Genomic DNA, 20,236 nt, shown 5'->3' with positions numbered 1-20,236 from the left:
TATGTGTGCTGGCTCAGGCTGCTGTGCCTGCCTAGAGTCCTACTGAAGTCAGTAGGAACCCATGCTAGCAAGGGGTTGATATTAGCAGATAGATTTGCAGGACTATGGTTGTGCTGCCCCCTAAGACTGTAACTCTCTCTCGGTAGAAGATGTCACTGTCCTTAGGCAGGTTTCAGAGTAGCAGACGTGTTAGTCTGTATCCGCATAAAGAACAGGAGTACTTGTGGCACCTTAGAGACTAACAAATTTATTTCAGCATAAACTTTCGTGGGCTACAGCCCACTTCATCAGATGCATGCAGTGGAAAATACAGTAGGAAGTTAGGCAGTTTCATCTCGCTCCAATGGATTGTTCTGTCCCCCACTCAGTGTCAGCTCTGTCCCTCTGTTGTTTTCACATGGTTATCAGTGGTATGATTCTATCACCCGTTGTCAATAGCACAGCAATGCCCCACTCACACTGCTGCTTGTCAGACCTCTTTAGAGCACTGAAACTCACTAGGATCATCAAAGCAATATGCAGGAGTCCTGCAAGAGACTAAACCACGGCCAACATTCCCCTCAAATCCTGATCTTTATATTATCTTTTTAAATAAAACATCCCCCTGTTCCTGAAACTCCTGATGATCCTTGTGTTCTAAGCAGCCGGTCTTTTTAACAGTGGGGGGAATTTAGGTCTCTTTGGACTCTGGGGCTGTAAATTCTGGGATGTCAGTTCACCTCCTGGAGTGAATCTGGCCTGTAGAAAAGGGAGTGACTTGGCCAGTCAGCTGAGGCTTGAATTTGAAAGCCAGGGTAAAGAGATGAAACTCTATCAAAAAGTGGCCAAAGTTCAAGTTAAGACAAATTCCTGCTGGGAGTAAATTCTTGGGCTCACTACTGAGAAGTCCCTGCTTCTGAAACCCATCACCTTGACCCCTGGATGCTTAGATCCTGCATCCTGGATGAACAAAGGTTGGACGGCACCTAGGAGATGGAGAGTCAGTCTTTTAGGGGCCACAGCCATTTAGGACCTTGAAACTGGTGGCCAGCCCTTAGACTTTCATTTGGGAGTCTCCTTGGCAGCCAGGCCAAAAGAGTGGAATTAGTCAGGCTGCCTGCCTCATTCAAAAGGAGAAGGGTTGCACTGTGCCCAAAGCTGACTTTCTGGAGCTTTGGTGGGTAAAGCCAGGCTAAGCCCATTGCTGTAGCCAAGCTAGAGGTAAAGAGGTCATGGATAACTGAGAGGAGGAGGCATCATCCCTGCAGGCTGAGGCAGTTTGTGGTCATACTTAACTCTTTACAGCCACCTAGGAGAGCAAGTAGATACAACTGGGGCTTTGTGATGCAGAGGGTCCAGTCCTGTAAGCTGCTAAATGCTAAGCTGGAGTGAGATCAGTCTCCCAGAAGGTGCTCAGCTCCTGGCAGGATGGGGCTGAGCATTTGCTACCTTGCACTGCTGGTTTAGGACACTGACATCTTTCCCTACCATAGCAAACCCCCATTATGTAAGTGAGGGTCCCTGTATTCCAGCCTGCTTTAAGCGCAATGGCAATGATGGTTTAAAAATGACCTCACTTGCCCTTGGCTCTGTTGGCTGAAAGAAGTGCAGCATCAGTTCAGCACAGGACATGTCCACCATCAGGGCCTCGTTTCCTGGCTGTGCGAAGAAGATGGAATCAAGGAATCCATTTTGAAGCACTTGGAGGAGAAGAAGGTGATAAGGAACAGTCAACATGAATTCACCAAAGGCAAATAATGCCTGACCAATCTGATTGCCTTCTACGATGAGAAAACTGGCTCTGTGGATATGGGGAAAGCAGTGGACTTAATATATCTTGACTTTAGTAAAGCTTTTGATACGGTCTCCCACAGTATTCTTGCCAACAAGTTTAAAAAGTATGGATTGGATCAGGGATTGGCAACCTTTGGCATGCGGCCCGCCAGCGTAAGCACCCTGGCAGGTAGGCCGGTTTGTTTACCTGCCACATCCGCAGGTTTGGCCGATTGTGGCTCCCACTGGCTGCGGTTTGCCATCCCAGGCCAATGGATGCTGTGGGAAGTGGTGCGGGCTGCAGGATGTGCTGGCCACCGCTTCCTGCCACTCCCATTGGCTTGTAGCGGCGAACCGCAGCCAGCGTGAGGTGCGATCAGCTGAACCTGCGAACACGGCAGGTAAACAGACGGCCTGGCTGTCAGGTGCTTACCCTGGCGAGCCGCGTGCCAAAGTTTGCTGATCCCTGGATTGGATGAATGGACTATAAGGTGGATAGAAAGCTGGCTAGATTGTCGGGCTCAATGGGTAGTGATCAATGGCTCAATGTCTAGTTGACAGCCAGTATCAAGCGGAGTGTCGCAGGGGTCGGTCTTGGTTCTGGTTTTTTTCAACATCTTTATTAATTATCTGGATGACAGGATGAATTGCACCCTCAGCAAGTTCGCAGATGACACTAAACTGTGGGGAGAGGTAGATACACTGGAGGGTAGGGATAGGGTCCAGAATGACCTAGGCAAATTGGAAGATTGGGCCAAAAGAAATCTGATGAGGTTCAAAAAGGCATAGAAAGTACGCTTATTAAGTTTGCGGACGATACCAAACTGGGAGGGATTGCAACTGCTTTGGAGGACAGGGTCAAAATTCAAAATGATCTGGACAAGTTGGAGAAATGGTCTGAGGTAAACAGGATGAAGTTCAATAAAGATAAATGCAAAGTGCTCCACTTAGGAAGGAACAATCAGTTTCACACATACAGAATGGGAAGAGACTGTCTAGGAAGGAGTATGGCAGAAAGAGATCTAGGGGTCATAGTGGACCACAAGCTTAATATGAGTCAACAGTGTGATACTGTTGCAAAAAAAGCAAACATGATTCTGGGATGCATTAACAGGTGTGTTGTAAACAAGACACGAGAAGTCATTCTTCTGCTTTACTCTGCGCTGGTTAGGCCTCAACTGGAGTATTGTGTCCAGTTCTGGGCACCGCATTTCAAGAAAGATGTGGAGAAATTGGAGAGGGTCCAGAGAAGAGCAATAAGAAGGATTAAAGGTCTTGAGAACATGACCTATGAAGGAAGGCTGAAGGAATTGGGTTTGTTTAGTTTGGAAAAGAGAAGACTGAGAGGGGACATGATAGCAGTTTTCAGGTATCTAAAAGGGTGTCATCAGGAGGAGGGAGAAAACTTGTTCACCTTTGCCTCCAATGATAGAACAAGAAGCAATGGGCTTAAACTGCAGCAAGGGAGATTTAGGTTGGACATTAGGAAAAAGTTCCTAACTGTCAGGGTAGTTAAACACTGGAATAGATTGCCTAGGGAAGTTGTGGAATCTCCATCGCTGGAGATATTTAAGAGCAGGTTAGATAAATGTCTATCAGGGATGGTCTAGACAGTATTTGGTCCTGCCATGAGGGCAGGGGACTGGACTCGATGACCTCTCGAGGTCCCTTCCAGTCCTAGAGTCTATGAGTCTATGAGTCTATAAGGACAAGTGAAGAGTCCTACACTTAGAAAGGAAGAATCCCATGTGCTGCTACAGGCTAGGGACCAACTGGCTAAGCAGCAGTCCTGCAGAAAAGGACCTGGGGATTACAGTGGATGAGAAGCTGGATATGAGTCAGCAGTGTGCCCTTGTTGCCAAGAAGGCCAAAGGCACATTGGGCTGTATTAGTAGGAACATTGCCAGCAGATCGAGGAAAGTGATTATTCCCCTCATTTCTGCACAGGTGAGGCCACTCTTGGAGTATTGCGTCCAGTTTTGGTCCTCTCACTACAGAAGGGATGTGGACAAATTGGAGAGAGTATAGTGGAGGGCAATGAAATTGATTAGGGGGCTGAGGCACATGACTTGCAAGGAGAGGCTGAGGGAACTGAGATTATTTAGTCTGCAGAAGAGAAGAGTGGGGAAGGATTTGGTAGCAGCCTTCAACTACATGAACAGGGGGTTCCATAGAGGATAGAGCTTGACTGTTCTCAGTGGTGGCCGATGACAGAAAAAGGAACAATGGTCTCAAGTTGCAGTGGGGGAGGTCTGGGTTGGATATTAGGAAACACTATTTCACTGGGAGGGTGGTGAAGCACTGGAATGGGTTACCTAGCGAGGTGGTGTACTCTCCATCCTTAGAGGTTTTTAAGGCCTGGCTTGACAAAGCCCTGGCTGGGATGATTTAGTTGGTGTTGGTCCTGCTTTGAGCAGGGGGTTGTACTAGATTGCCTCCTGAGGTCTCTTCCAACCCTGATATTCTATGATTCTATGACTGTGCTGTTATGAAGGTACAGAGAGGGGTGCTGTCCAGGAGCTGGGTAGCTAGGGTTGCCAAAGCTCCATGATTGTCCTGGAGTCTCCAGGAATTAAAGATTAATCTTTAATTAAAGATTGTCATTTGACAAAACCTCCAGGGATACATCCTACCAAATCTGGCAACTCTAATGGGCAGCATGGGCAATCTCATAGTTCATCTATACAGGAACATGCCCCTGTCCATTGCTGCTGGGTTAGTAGCCTTTTGCAGCACAAAGTTCTACTTAGCAATTCTGGGGCTTGATGGGGACCTCACATCCCTCAGCCCGCACCGCTTCGCACCGCCCACATTGGCCTGGGATGGCGAACTGCGGCCAGTGGGAACCGCGATCGGCAAACCTGTGGACACGGTAGGTAAACAAATGGGCTCGGCCCACCAGGGTGCTTACCCTGGCAAGCGGCATGTCAAAGGTTGCCGATCTGTGATTTAACCTTTCCTTATAGGTCAGGTTTTCTGAAGCTTTTATAATTTTGATGCTTTCCTCTGGACTCTCTCTAGTTTGTCCTCATCTTTCCTAAGGTGTGAGGCCCACAGCTGGACGCAGTACTCCATCTGCAATCTCACCAGTGCCAAGTAGAGTGTGACAATTACCTCCCATGCAACACTCCTGTTAACACACCCCAGAATATTAGCCTTTTTTGTGACTGCATCACATTAAGTCATTTTTTATTTGTGATCCACGATAACCAACACAGAGCTTTCTCAGCAGTACTATGTATCAGAGGGGTAGCCGTGTTAGTCTGCCAACTCTGCCCACATATCTACACCAGCGACATCATCACAGGACCTAACCAGATCAGCCACACCATCACCGGTTCATTCACCTGCACATCCACCAATGTAATATACGCCATCATATGCCAGCAATGCCCCTCTGCTATGTACATCGGCCAAACTGGACAGTCGCTACGGAAAAGGATAAACGGACACAAATCAGATATTAGGAATAGCAATATACAAAAACCTGTGGGAGAACACTTCAACCTCCCTGGCCACACTATAGCAGAGCTTAAGGTGGCCATCCTGCAGCAAAAAAACTTCAGGACCAGACTTCAGAGAGAAACTGCTGAGCTTCAGTTCATCTGCAAATTTGACACCATCAGTTCAGGATTAAACAAAGAATGTGAATGGCTTGCCAGCTACAGAACCAGTTTCTCCTCCCTTGGTTTTCACACCTCAACTGCTAGAACAGGGCCTCATCCTCCCTGATTGAACTACCTCATTATCTCTAGCTTGCCTGCATATATATACCTGCCCCTGGAAATTTCCACTACATGCATCTGACGAAGTGGGTATTCACCCATGAAAGCTCATGCTCCAAAACGTCTGTTAGTCTATAAGGTGCCACTGGACTCTCAGCAGTACTAACCACCTGGCCGATTAGTTCACCATTTTGTAATTGTGCATTAGATTTTTCCTTACTAAGTGTAGTACTTTGCCAGTTATCTTTATTTTATTTCATCTTGTCGAAATTCAGACTAATTCTCCAATTTGTCAAGGTTGTTTTGAATTCTAATTCTGTCCTCCAAAGTGCTTGCAACCCCTCCCATCTTGGTCTTCTGCAGATTTTATAAGGTTACTGTCTACTCCATTATCCAAGTCATTGATGAAAATGTTGAATTGTACTGGACCAAGAACTGACCCCTGTGGGATCCCACTGAATATGTCCTCCCAATTTGAGAGCAAACCATTGATAACTGCTCTTTGGGTACAGTCTTTCAGCCAGTTGTGCACCCACTTTATAATAATTTAATCTAGACCACATTTCCCTCGTTTGCTTATGAGAATGTCATGTAGGACTGTGTCAAAAGCCTTATTAAAATCAAGATATATTATTATGTTTCCTCCTTCCATCCATCCATCCGGTCAGTAATACTATCAAAGAAGGAAATGTGGTTGGTTTGGCATGATTTGTTTTTGACAAATCCATTCTGGCTATTCCTTATAACTATTATCCCCGTGGTGCTTCCAAATGGATTGTTTAATAATTTGTTCTAGTATCTTTCCATGTATTGAAATTATAGGTACTATGTTGGCCCTTCTTCAGTCCTCTATGACCTCACCTGTCCTCCATGAGTTTTCAAAGATAATTGCTAATGGTTCCAAAATGGTTTCAGTTAGCTCCTTCAGTACCCTAGGATGAATTTCAGCAGGTCCTGCTGGCTTTAATACATCTAATTAATCTAAATATTCTGTAACCTGTTCTCTCCCTATCTGGGCTTACATTCCTTCCCCCTTGTCATTAATATTAATTATGCTGAGAATCTGGTCGCCATTAATCTTTTTAGGAAGACTGAAGCAGAATAGGCATTAAACACCTCCACTTTCTTGAAGTCATCAGTTATTAGCTCTCCTTTCCCGCTAAGTAGAGAACTTACATTTTCCTTCATCTCTGTCTTGCTCCTAATGTATTTAATGAACCTCTCCCCATTGCCTTTCATGTCCCTTGGAGGTGTAACTCACTTTGTGCCTAAGTCTTTCTGATTTTGTCTCCATGCTTGTGCTGTTCCTTTGTACTCCTCCTTAGCAACTGGTCTGTGTTTCCACTTTTTGTAAGATTTCAGGAACCACCGAGTCTGGAAATAAATGGTATGTCATAAGAAGGGTGGACTTCCCAATTCTTCAGTGCTATAGCATCTCTTGAATTGGAAACAGGAATGCCTCACGAACCTCTTCAGGAGCCTGAGACTCTGACAGTCTGTCTGGCTTTGCTGAGAAAAGGAATCCGAGCACAGGCACATTAACTACCCTTTAATGTTTATAAAACTGTCCAAATTTCCCATGTTTGATATATAGGCCTTAATTCTGCAAGTCTTTCCATGATGGTCCAGCAGCACCACCACCACTGGTAGAGGCAGATTGTGGTCTTGAACAATCCATAGTCCTCTGCGCTGAGCGGCTCTGAGGGCTAGTCTTCACTGCTCCAAAAGGTTTATTTTACCTCAGGGGAACTAAGGTGTTTGAGCTGTCCTATGGTAAAAAAAACACATTGAAGACCAGGCATTGTAGTTTTACTGTGGAGTAAACCAGGCAAGTTCAACCCCAGACAGGGTTTTTCTGCCCTGAAAAAATGTCAAGATCTCAAAATAATTTCCCATCCCAAATCAGTATAAAAAATAGAAGTCTTGAAAAATGTGAATTGAAAATCTGTTAAAAGTTGGTTTGGCTCAGTCAAAATATTTTGCTTTAATAATTTAGAAGTGTTTCATTTCGATTTTTGACATTTTTAAAGTAAACTTTTTTTTTACTATAATTACCTTAAATTTTGAAACAAACATGCATTTTGAACAGGAAAACTGGAATTTTCCATTTTGAACATGTCACAAACTATTTTAACAATTCCAAAACCTTCCCCCCCCCAAAAAAAAAACAACCCAAACCCTTTTGAGAGCAGAAAAATTTGTTGAAACTAACCCTTTCCTGCCAAAAGCTTTGTTTTGATTAATCAGTATTAATCAGTTTTTGTTGGAAGATTCCCAACCAGCTCTAATATTTTTTTACCTCCAGGTAACTAATGGTGGGAGCTAGCCTAAGGGAAAACACAGTGAAAACCAGGCCTTTCAGTTTTACCATGTGGTAACTCACTGAGCACTATACCTATACCTTTGTCTGGGGTTGACCTTGCCTATTTTACCTCATGGTACAACTAAAGGGCATGGTCTTCACTGGGCTTTTTCCCTCAGGATGGCTCACATGCATTAGTTAACCAAGGTATGTTTTTTACCTCAGGGTAACAGTGAAGAAAAGGGTTGAGGCCTGGTCTACACTTAAAAATTAGATTGACTAAACTACTTCGCTCAGGGCTGTGAAAAATTTTGAGCCCTGAGCACCATAGTTAGGTTGGCCTACCACCCCAATGTATACACAGCAAGGTCAATGGAAGGTTTCTTCTGTTGACTTAACTACTGCCTCTTGGAGAGATGTATTGACTACATCAATGGAAAAACCCCTTCCATCGATGCAGGAAGCATCTACGCTATGCTGCTACAACAGCACAGCTGCAGCGCTGTAACTACACCACTGTAGAGTAGACATGGCCTGAGGCTCCCAACACCCTGCATGTACACTATCAAGAGTGGGGTGTGTGGGAGGAGCTCACAGGTCTGAGGTGATGTGGAGTTAAGTATGACACTTATCATGCTAATAAGGGCCAGATTTTTAAAGGCATTTTTGACACCTAAAGAGGCAGACACCTAGTGGTCTCCTTCAAGTGCTTTAGGCAAGGTTTATTCATAAAGGGAAAAAGATAGAGATGAGAGCTAGAATTGGTTAAATGGAATCAATTACATACAGTAATGGCAAAGTTCTTAGTTCAGGCTTGTAGCAGTGATGGAGTAAACTGCAGGTTCAAATCAAGTCTCTGGAGAACATCCCCCGCTGGGATGGGTCATTCAGTCCTTTGTGCAGAGCTTCTGTTCATAGCAAAGTCCCTCCAGAGGTAAGAAGCAGGATTGAAGACAAAATGGAGATGAGGCCTCCGCCTTATATAGGCTTTTCCAGGTGTAAGAACACTCCTTTGTTCCTGCTGTGGAAAGTTACAGCAAAATGGAGTCTGCAGTCACATGGGCCAGTTTTTGCACACCCTGCTGAGTCACAGGGTGTAACTGCCTTCTCTCGATGGGACAATTGTGTAGGTGATGGTGTGACGTTATTGATATAAACTGGGACCATATAGAACATGGGTTGCAACCAAGGTCCTGTAGCGGCACCAAATCCTAGGTAAAGGGGGTCATATAAGGTGTCTAAGACCAGGTTACGGATTACTGGTTATGATTATGCTGTCTGTATGTCTGTAGTATTTTGGTAGTTGAAGCTATGAATATTGGCTGTATGCTGTCTGTATTGCAAACTTGTGTGTGTTACTGGGAAAGATCCCAGACAAGTTGGTGTCAGCTCTGTTTAGCCTGCTTGATGGCCCATTAAGGACCATCACCTACACAATTGTCCCATCCAGAGAAGGCAGTTACGCCCTGTGACTCAGCAGGGTGTGCAGAAACTGGCCCATGTGACTGCAAACTCCATTTTGCTGTAACTTTCCACAGCAGGAACAAAGGAGTGTTCTTACACTTGGAAAAGCCTATATAAGGCAGAGGCCTAATCTCCATTTTGTCTTCAATCCTGCTTCTTACCTCTGGAGGGATTTTGCTACAAGCTGAAGCTCTACACAAGGGACTGAGGACCCATCCCAGTGGGGGATGTTCTCCAGAGACTTGATTTGCACCTGCAGTTTACTCCATCACTGCTACAAGCCTGAACTAAGAACTTTGCCATTACTGTATGTAATTGATTCCATTTAACCAATTCTAGCTCTCATCTCTATCTTTTCCCCTTTATGAATAAACCTTTAGATTTTAGATTCTAAAGGATTGGCAACAGCGTGATTTGTGGGTAACATCTAAAGTGTATATTGACCTGGGTCTGGGGCTTGGTTCTTTGGGATCGAGAGAACCTTTTTCTTTTACTGGAGTGTTGGTTTTCATAACAATTCATCCCAGGACGGGTGGCACTGGTGGTGATACTGGGAGACTGGTGTGTCTAAGGAAATTGCTTGTGTGACTTGTGGTTAGCCAGTGGGGTAAAACCGAAGTCCTTTTTGTCTGGCTGGTTTGGTTTGGTTTGCCTTAGAGGTGGAAAACCCCCAGCCTTGGGCTGTGACTGCTCTGTTTGAGCAATTGGTCCTGAATTGGCACTCTCAGTTGGGTCTCGCCAGAACCGCAACATCACAGCCTACCACCCCAATGTATACACAGCAAGGTCAATGGAAGGTTTCTTCTGTTGACTTAACTACTGCCTCTTGGAGAGATGTATTGACTACATCAATGGAAAAACCCCTTCCATCGATGCAGGAAGCATCTACGCTACGCTGCTTCAACAGCACAGCGGCAGCGCTGTAACTACACCACTGTAGAGTAGACATGGCCTGAGGCTCCCAACACCCTGCATGTACACTATCAAGAGTGGGGTGTGTGGGAGGAGCTCACAGGTCTGAGGTGATGTGGAGTTAAGTATGACACTTATCATGCTAATAAGGGCCAGATTTTTAAAGGCATTTTTGACACCTAAAGAGGCAGACACCTAGTGGTCTCCTTCAAGTGCTTTAGGCACTTTTGAATATCCCACGAGGTGCCTATTTCCGCTTTAGACACCTAAACGCCTTTAAACATATGGCCCTTAGCTACATGTTCCTCAGGCAGGGCTTGATTCTGGCCTTGTTCACCTTGAGGATCCCACTCAGGGCTAACCTATGATTAGCCCTTGCCACAATGGACTGGGGAGCAAGACTTCCCCTGGTGTGGCTGCATTATAGCCACCAGCTCTTAGCTTGGCTGCTGGGGGAAACATGGGGGTTGTGCACCAGATGCTCCATTTAGGGGAGCAGCTCAGTAGGTGGAACCGTGGGCTGCCTCAACATTCGCCTGCCAGTGCTGCTGGATGAAGGTGTGGTGGGAAGCGAGCTTCACCCTGAAAAGGGCTGTGTGACGGGGTGAGACTCATCACACTAGTGCCTCCTGCTGGCTGTCCGGGGAATTAGCTCTGCCAGCCAGTGTGCCCTCTTGTGGTGGTGTCTCACTGCCATCACCTCTGCTGCAGCACTCATGTCGCTCCAAGGACCATGGCATCATGTTTGTGACCTGCCCTCTGGCTCTGTCATGCTCTGTTCTCCCCCATTCCAGGGGAACTGCAGTCTGCTGCCCAGCCATTTCCCTCAGTGGCAACAGCAGCCAATTGTCTGGCCACTTCCTCCCTGGCAGGGTGAGATGGGGGGACCTGGACCCTCCCACTACTCCAGGTCCTGGCACAGGGACCCTGTAGATGACCACCACTTGCTACATCCACTCCAACTCCTCAGATCATTTCTCTGGGCCACCTCCCAATGGCCCCCCAGCACCCTTTTTGTTCTTGCCTCAGGGCCTCAGCCTGCAAGTCCCTGCAGCCACCCAGGAGCAGTCTTTAGCTCCCTGCTCCCTCGGTCACTGCTAGCAGCACTGCTCTGTCCAGGGTGCTGGCACTCCTTCCGCCTGCTAGGAGCCTGATATTTCCTTCTCAAACTCCAGGTAGCTACTGAGGGTGCTCTCCCCTGCCGATCTTCTTATATGGGCCTGCCAGGCCCTGATTGACTACTCCTCTCAACCCTTCTCTATTTGGCTGCCTCTTACGCAGCCTCCCTAGGGCTCTATTAACCCCTTAGAACCCAGTGGGGGGCAGGCACCCCATTAAATGCTGTAATAGATGACCCAAACCACAGTGGTATAAGGGTGCTCTCAGAGCGCTCCCTGGGGCAGTGCAGCTACACCTTCCCCCAGCCCAGGGCGGTGTCTGAAATGCACTGTCTTGATGTAAACAGGTCGTCCCACTGATCTCTGCAGGAGGATGGCAGAAACAATCTCATAGGCTTTACTGCTGACAGGCCGGAGGGACTAAGTAGTCATGCAGCAGCGCTTTTGCCAGTGCAGCATTGGGGTCCCCTGCCTTCCCTGTCCTGCCCAGCCCTTTTACATTGCTGTATGCACAGCACTCGGCCCCTTCGCTGGGCAGAATCACTTCAGCTGAGCTTTAGGCTCTGATATCGTGCAACTTGCTTTGACTAGAAATCCTTTGCTGGGCCAGTGATCACAGACCCCTCCAGTTCCAGGTGGAATGAAGGGCATGTATCTATGGGAGAGAGGAATCTGGGCCAGTGTTACACCCATTAAAGCCTTCGGCCTCTGATGGCCATTGCTGCAGGGGAAAGAGTGCCTCTAAAGGAGGTCTCCTCCTCTCCAGAGTTGTCCTGGGCCATGGGGGTGGCTGTGCCATGCCAGAACTGCAAAGGTTCATGGCCTCTGTTGCTGCTGCTCCTGGCAGTGTAAGGCAAAGGCCCCCTTAAAGGGGCAGACCTGCAATGGAAGGGAGCAGCTTGGCTGGAGTCACCCTGAAATTGTAGCTACCGTTAAAGAGCTGTCTATGTGGATGGCTGAGGGTGTGTGATAGGGTATGCGTGTTTCTCAGCCAGGGTATGCTAGCATCCATTGACAGTGTGATGGGCTGTGCCAGCCCCCTGCACTCTGGTTTGGTTAATGTCTACTCAGCGTGAATGATTGCCTGACCAGGAACCAGCCAAAGAGTAACATCCACCTATGTTTCAGAAACTAGAGGACACAGTCCTGAGCCCAGAAGCCAGCAAGGAGGATAAGACATTGACTGTGCGGGGAGAGGGGGACCGAGCCACGCCCACCCCAGTTCCATCCAGGATTCGGCAGATCATCACTGAGAGCCTGACAGAAGAGTCATCCCAAGGTACAGGATGGGCATGAGCTCTTCTGGGCCAGGGGAGGGGCCATGGGGGTGCCCAAGAAGCATCCGTCTTAGCTCTGAGAAGGCATATAGGGAAGTCAGCATTGCAGTAGGGAATGGATTGAGTGAGCAATGGAGCTGGTGAGGTAGGAGAGATTGTTAAGGGGTCCATTCAGCTAGCTGGAATAATAATAAAAAAATAATTTTTAAATGATCCAAACCTGCCCCTTTAATCCTGCAGAGAAATGCTTTAAATGTTAAATAATTTAACTGAATTCAACTCTCACTATCCCAGGTTAGAGTAACCAGCCAGTTATTCTGAGTGTGTGGAAAAAATGAGGGAAGTGTTTTTAGGTGGTTTGCTGCAGGGCTGAGAGAGTCACAGGATCAACTTTGTACCTGATTGTCAGCAACATTGTACACAGGAGAGTGACAGCAAACAGTAAAAAGGGAGCAGGTATCAATCACCACTGTAATATGTATATACTGTCGCATGTAGGGGCCACCAGGTGAGATCAGAGCCCCACTGCTGTAGGTGCTGTACATCTAGTTCCTGCTTCAAAGAGTTTACAATCTATATAGACAAAGAAAGGATTATTCCCATTTTACAGAAGAGAAACTGAGGCACAGGGAGATTAAATAACTCACCCAAGGGCAGGCATGAATTCTGTGGCAGAGCTGGACAATGACCCCAGATCTTCTGATTCCCAGTTCAGTAGCTTAACCACAAGGTCATTCTACCTGCCTTGAAGGCTGATGCCACAGTTAGCTCTCCACGTGGCCTGCTTGGTTGGGACCTTCTCACACTACTAATCCACATTTCTTGTTCCTTCCAGCTCTGTGGGAAACAACCTCTTCACTCAATATGCAAGAAGAAAACCGTTTGCTGCAGAAGGAGCTCTCATGCCTTGAGGACCTGCTGGCACAGACCCGGGCAGAGAAGGATGAGCTGGCAAGCAAGCACCATGCCATCAGTGAGAGGGTGAGTGCTGGGCTTAAATCCATCTGAATCCCTTTGAGTGTGGAACAATCTCTGCGGCTGGCCAGCTGGTTTCTGGGGTGGATGCCCGATCTTTACATGGCATTTCATGAGTGCTGATGGGCAGCCACTGAGAAACAAATGGAAGGGAGGTGTGGAATTCATCGTGGGTACGCATAACGTTGGGGCAGATTGTGAACTGGTGTGAATTAGAAGCCAGTGGAGCTGCACTGATGCTCAATAGCCAAAGGTCACACCCAGCTCTTACATTTAAACTACCCGTTGGCCACATCTCCTGTGAAGCCTCCGGATGGATGATTTCTCCCTAGTTCTTTCAGTGCGTGATGATCAGTCAGTTTATGTCCATGGATGTAGGCACCTGGCTCTCAGACTGGCTTGGCACAGTAACCGTAGCTGCAGCTAGCACAGGGGAGGAAAAACTTGGGACAAAAATCTGTGCACTTGCCTGATTTCCTGATACTAGTTTTTCTAGCTCTGCAAGGAAATGTATCATCTCCCTTATCCTGGCAGAAAGGTATTCTGTAACCCTGAGAGTCATAGAGGCAGTCACTCCTCCCTGCAGAGGCAGCAAGTTTAGCTACTGGTGAAGGTGGGAAAAACTCTTGGATAGATCAGGGAGTGATTTTTAGGATTTTTGATGGCTACTGCTGTTCTGGAAGTGCAATCAGAATAAGACAATCAGCAGGAGTGGCCTTTCATCCAAGACCTCAGCACTGACATTCACAGAATGGTAGAACTTTAGGCCAGAAGGGACCATTGTGGTCAGCTCGTCCTAGCTCCTGCATAGCACAGGCCAGAGAACTTCACCCAGTAACTCTGCCTCAAGCTGCTCTCCAACTAGTTGCATCTTGGGTCCTAAAAAAATGGGATTACATGCTTGCTGTTTAGGAGCTCTCAGTGCCCTTTGGGGCTTGTGAGCCACTTAATTCACTCTGGCAATTGGTTCTCCTAACTCCTATAGCCTGGCATTTCCTCAGCAGGGCCTGGGCTTTGAAAACATTGGAGCTAAATCAGGGAAACACCCTCTGTGAGCTCTCCTTTTCAAAAGGCCCTTTATGCAATTACCCCACCGTCAGAGCTGTCTCCTCCCCACTGTTAACTGCAGGGGCAGGCCCCCTACTCAGCAGAATGCTCCCCAAGACCACCCAGGGAGGAGAGAGGGGCATTCCCATGGTGTTCCTGGGACCTGCTCTCCATGCCTCTGTCTCTCTTTGCCGAAGCTGAGTGGAATGGGCATTTTAGCAGGGGACAGACACAGAAAAGGGTCCTGTAGTGAGTTCATCACAGATTCCATAGCTCTAGTTCCCATGGTCCACAGGGGACCCATGTTGCCCTAAAGCCCCAGGTCACTAATATGTGAGTGGTGCACTGTCATGCACTCATCTGGCCACACGCTCCTCCCATTGCCAGGCACTGGTTTATTCAGTGTGCTGGGACTAAACCAGGCCAGGCTGTTCCTGGGGGCTACACACCTTTCATTCCTTCCCTGAGCCTGTGCCTGGGGGACAGAGAGACATGTGGATCTGCAACAGCAAACCTGCATTTTCCATACAAGTGAGTGTCTCTGAACCAGATCTCTATCTGGTGTTCCCAAATCAAGGAGGGGAGTGTGGGGGTAAGAGATGGAAAGGAAGAGCAGCTTTGTTGGAAAGCATCTAGTCATGTTCCACAGCAGCAAAGGCCTCTCTCTCTCTCTCCCTCCCATCCCCCATCACAAAGGGGAGAGTTTTGGGGACTTCCGGGAACCACATAGTGATGTGCAAAGGTTGGGGATTGCTGCTTCCAAGCATGACCCACTGATGTCTCAGGCATGCCGAAGCGGGAAGGACAATAGCTGTTGGCCACCCTCTGGTTTCCGAAGGTCCAGCTGGCCATGTGCAGAGCTATCCTGCCCCTCCCCAGGAGGAGACGCTCTGTGCTGTGCTCCCTGCTGTCAGTGTGCTGTGACATTCTTCACTAGACAAAGGTTCCCACCAAGAAGAGCAGAAATAATTGTTATGCCAAATAATTCCTATTACTTTCCTCCACAAACCTGGTGTGTTAGACATAGAGCTGCTGGCCTGGTCTCAAGACGTCCCCTCTGAACAGCTACTCAAACAGACCCCTGACCTTCTCCATTGTGCTAGGCTCTGCTGGTGGCTCTCTATGAAGATTGAGCTGGTGGGGATGTTGCCAAGGGAGAGAAGGAGTCAGGAAGGGAGGTGCTGGAGACCTTTTTCCTATTCACTGTTTGGGTCACAGCTCCTTGGCTGCTGCTGCAGAGCTACTAGTCTCACGTACAGATTACCTTACACTGGGACGTGGGCAGCACGCTCTGATTGAGCTCTTCAGAGGAGCCTATGGGAGAGAAGCATCCAACCCCGCTGTTCTAGCCTCTGTATCTATCTGCCTCCCTGGAGCGTTCATGGTCCAGCTGTCCTGCAAGGCATGTGATACGGTCTCGCGTGATATTCTTATCGATAAACTAGGCAAATACAATTTAGATGGGGCTACTATAAGGTGGGTGCATAACTGGCTCGATAACCATACTCAGAGAGTAGTTATTAATGGTTCCCAATCCTGCTGGAAAGTTATAATAAGTGGAGTTCTGCAGGGGTCTGTTTTGGGACCGGCTCTGTTCAATATCTTCATCAATGACTTAGATATTGACATAGAAAGTACGTTTATTAAGTTAGCAGATAATACCAAACTGGGAAGAATTGCAACTGCTTTGGAGGACAGGGTCATAATTCAAAATGATCTGGACAAATTGGAGAAATGGTCTGAGGTAAACTGGATGAAGTTTAACAAAGACAAATGCAAAGTGCTCCACTTAGGAAGGAAAAATCAGTTTCACACATACAAAGTGCAAAGAGAGTGTCTAGGAAGTAGTACAGCAGAAAGGAATCTAGAGATTATAGTGGACCACAAGCTAAATATGAGTCAACACTGTGATGCTGTTGCAAAACAAGCAAACGTGATTCTGGGATGCATTAACAGGTGTGTTGTGAGCAAGACACGAGAAGTCATTCTTCCGTTCTACTCTGCACTGGTTAGGCCTCAACTGGAGTATTGTGTCCAGTTCTGGGCACTGCATTTCAAGAAAGATGTGGAGGGTCCAGAGAAGAGCAACAAGAATGATTAAAGGTCTTGAGAACATGGCCTATGAAGGAAGGCTGAAAGAATTGGGTTTGTTTAATTTGGAAAAGAGAAGATTGAGAGGGGACATGATAGCAGTTTTCAGGTATCTAAAAGGGTGTCATAAGGAGGAGGGAGAAAACTTGTTCACCTTAGCCTCCAATGATAGAACATGAAGCAATGGACTTAAACTGCAGCAAGGAAGGTTCAGGTTGGGCATTAGGAAAAAGTTCCTAACTGTCAGGGTAGTTAAACACTGGAATAGATTGCCTAGGGAGGCTGTGGAATCTCCATCTCTGGAGATATTTAAGAGTAGGTTAGATAAATGTCTACCAGGGATGGTCTAGACAGTATTTGGTCCTGCCATGAGGGCAGGGTACTGGACTCGATGACCTCTCAAAGTCCCTTCCAGTCCTAGAGTCTATAAGGGGCAGCGTCTTTCCTATAGGAACTCAGTGTTATTGAATTGATAGGCAATCGCTAACAGCTCAGGGAAAGCCCAGGCCTCCCAAGGGACAAGCTTGTACTTGAGGCTCTGGACAAGGAGTCAGCAGACTTGAGTTCAATTCCCAGCTCTGCCATGGACTCCCTGTTTGACCTTTGGCAAATCGCATTATCTCTCTGGGCCTCAGCTCCCCACTGGTACAATGGGAATGAGACTCCTTCTGTTGTGTCTTGTCTGTTGAGACTGACAAATGTGTAGGGCAGAGACTCTCTTCCGATGTGTACACACAGTGAGGAGGATCTCAGCTGGACTGATAATACACATACTCAATAGTAATTCGCGGTATTGTCATGGTTATGGGGCTAGCTGCACCTCTGTCTCCTTTCTGCTCTCTCTGAGGGCATCACCTCAGATGTTCGGCTTCTTGCCTTTACCTGTCTAGGGTGTGATCTCATGATTCTCCCACTCTGAGACCAGGAAGCAGCTGCACCACCTTGTGAGTAGGACCAGTGGCTTATCCCACTGCAGGGCCAAGTGGGACTTGGGCACTTGTATTACCATAGTCTTCTCACAACAAAGTGTGTGATTTAGCAGCGGGAGCAAAGCATTGAATAGCGACGAGCCTACATGCACCTTTAGTTTCATCTAGCCTTGTGCCTCACTCCAAGCTCAGTTGGCTTCCCTCTTCAATCACAGGACCAGAACAGAACCAGCTCACTTTCTCCTAGCAGAGGCCAGATCCATCTGGGTGTCAGTCTGTCTCCCCCCAAGGACATGCTTGTTAAGAAATCCTCCCCCCCCCACGCCTGTCCAGGCTCAGTTACAGTGTTGCTTAATAGTTCTTTGTTTTGTACCTAGCGTGGACAATAATTCCCTAAACTGAAAACAGGACACTGGGAGTAGATATAGATCCTTCTGCCTCCTATTTTATCTCCTATCCATCCTCCTATCCATCCTTCTCCCTCATATTTTATCTCATCCCTTCCTCTCTGTCCTTCTCTCTGACCCATTCTGCTCCTATTTCCCTCCTACCCTGCCCTCTCCTCACCTCTCTGCATTGAGAGAATATGAGCCACCTGGTGTCACCACTCGCCCGAGCCCCACCATGTGGGCAGTCCTTAATTTTTGCTGGGGCTTGCCAGGGCTGAGCCCCAGCACCTTTAGGCTTGGCAGTTCATAGCTCTGGCACCTCTGGGTTCCTGGTCAGCAGCTGCCGCTTTCCAGCTGCCCAGCTCTGAAAAGGCAGTGCCACTGCCAGCAGCAACACAGAAGTAAGGATGTCAATACCATGCCCCCCTCTTACTTCTGCACTGCTGTATTGCCACCCTTACTTCTGCACTGCTGCTAGCAGCAGTGCTGCCACCACAAGTCATCAGTTGTAAGAGCAAATGGGACAAATGCCCAGTTTCCCCCCAAAAATTATGATATCCAGGACAGAGGTTAAACCATCCTGGCCAAAACAGGACATATGGTCACCCTATTCATATCCCAGGTGTGAAGTTTCCTGATGCCTGAAACAAAGCACCCAGCAGGCCCAATCTAGGAGAATGCCCCCCGGCGGGAGGGGAGACATTGGGCAGTTAGACCCATTCAGTACCCCTGGGTTGTCATCACTGGCCTGAGGGCTGTGTCCTAGGTGAGGCTGATGAAACTATCTGATCCCTTGTGTTAGTCTAGCACAGAAGTCAAGCACATATTCCCTGTCACTCCTTAGCACTGAGGTATATTAGCCAACCCATGTGGAGACCTACGCCTCCATCAGGAGAGGCATTCCACCTCTGGGTGGAGAATCATTGGCAGGGTAGTGTGTGGGAGCAGCTAGCAGAGTGCTTGCCTGCATTATGCCTGTCTCCAGCTAGTGTGATCAGCCCCTTGTTTTCATTAGCACTGCACATAAATCTTTAAGCAAGAATTTTAAAAAGATGATTTATAACAAGCCCAATTCTCCTGCCCCAGCTCTGCCAATAGCCCTACTAACTCACCGTGTTCTCCATGAATCTCAAGGAGTCAGGAGTGTCAAGCTGTCCTGCAGCAACTTAAGACCACGAGTGCCAGCCTCAAGAACCAGGGCATGAACCCCAAATTGGTGCTGAGTCCTGTGCTTAAATTTCACCAACCAATTATCATGTATAAACTCCTCAGGCACTATAGCAGCCTTAACATAGAGTGACAGACAGTTCTCTTGGGCACTCCTATCTGTCTAGCCACCCAGGTGGTATAAGGTCCCTTATACCCAGGATCAGAGCAATAAGGATAAGAGGGAAGGTGCTCTCGTTGATTAGTAACTGGTTAAAATATAGGAAACAAAGGGTAGGAATAAATGGTCAGTTTTCAGAATGGAGAGAAGTAAATAGTGATTCCCCCAGGGGTCTGTTCTGGGACCAGTCCTATTCAACATATTCATAAATGATCTGGGAAAAGGGGTAAACAGCGAGGATGCAAATTTGCAGATGATGCAAAACTACACAGGATAGTTCAGTCCCAGGCAAACTGTGAAGAGCTACAAAAGGATCTCTCAAAACTGGGTGACTGGGCAACAAAATGGCAGATGAAATTCAATGTTGATAAATGCACTCAATGTGCAGCGGCAGTCAAAAAAGTGAACAGAATGTTGGGAATAATTAGGAAAGGGATAGATAATAAGACAAAAAATATCATATTGCCTCTATATAAATCCATGGTATGCCCACATCTTGAATACCATGTGCAGATGTGGTCGCCCTGTCTCAAAAAAGATATGTTGGAATTGGAAAAAGTTCAGAAAAGGGCAACAAAAATGATTAGGGGTATGGAACAGCTTCCATATGAGGGGAGATTAATAAGACTGGGACTTTTCAGCTTGGAAAAGAGACAACTAAGGTCTATGACTGAGGTCTATCCGATCATGTCTGGTGGGAGAAGATAAGTAAGGAAGTGTTATTTACTCCTCATAACACAAAAACTAGGAGTCACCAAATGAAATTAATTGGCAACAGGTTTAAAACAAACAAAAGGAAGTATTTCTTCACACAATGCACAATCAACCTGTGGAACTCCTTGCCAGAGGACGATGTGAAGGCCAAGACTATAACTGGACTAAGACTGGGACTTTTCAGCTTGGAAAAGAGACAGCTAAGGGGAAATAT

The 20,236-nt window shown here is 47.2% G+C and overlaps 1 protein-coding gene across 1 annotated transcript in view; it reads left to right on the top strand.

The window, feature by feature from the left end:
- CROCC2 (ciliary rootlet coiled-coil, rootletin family member 2) overlaps window positions 1–20,236 on the top strand; it is a 135,038-nt gene that overhangs the window by 2,674 nt on the left and 112,128 nt on the right. Inside the window, 2 exon segments of the mRNA XM_030576109.1 lie at window positions 12,402–12,552; window positions 13,386–13,531. Coding sequence (XP_030431969.1) covers window positions 12,402–12,552; window positions 13,386–13,531 — 297 coding nt within the window.

This window comes from Gopherus evgoodei, chromosome 9 (assembly GCF_007399415.2).
Source record: "Gopherus evgoodei ecotype Sinaloan lineage chromosome 9, rGopEvg1_v1.p, whole genome shotgun sequence".
In the NCBI taxonomy this organism is placed as follows: Eukaryota; Metazoa; Chordata; order Testudines; family Testudinidae; genus Gopherus; species Gopherus evgoodei.
This window is presented reverse-complemented; position numbering and strand designations above follow the sequence as displayed.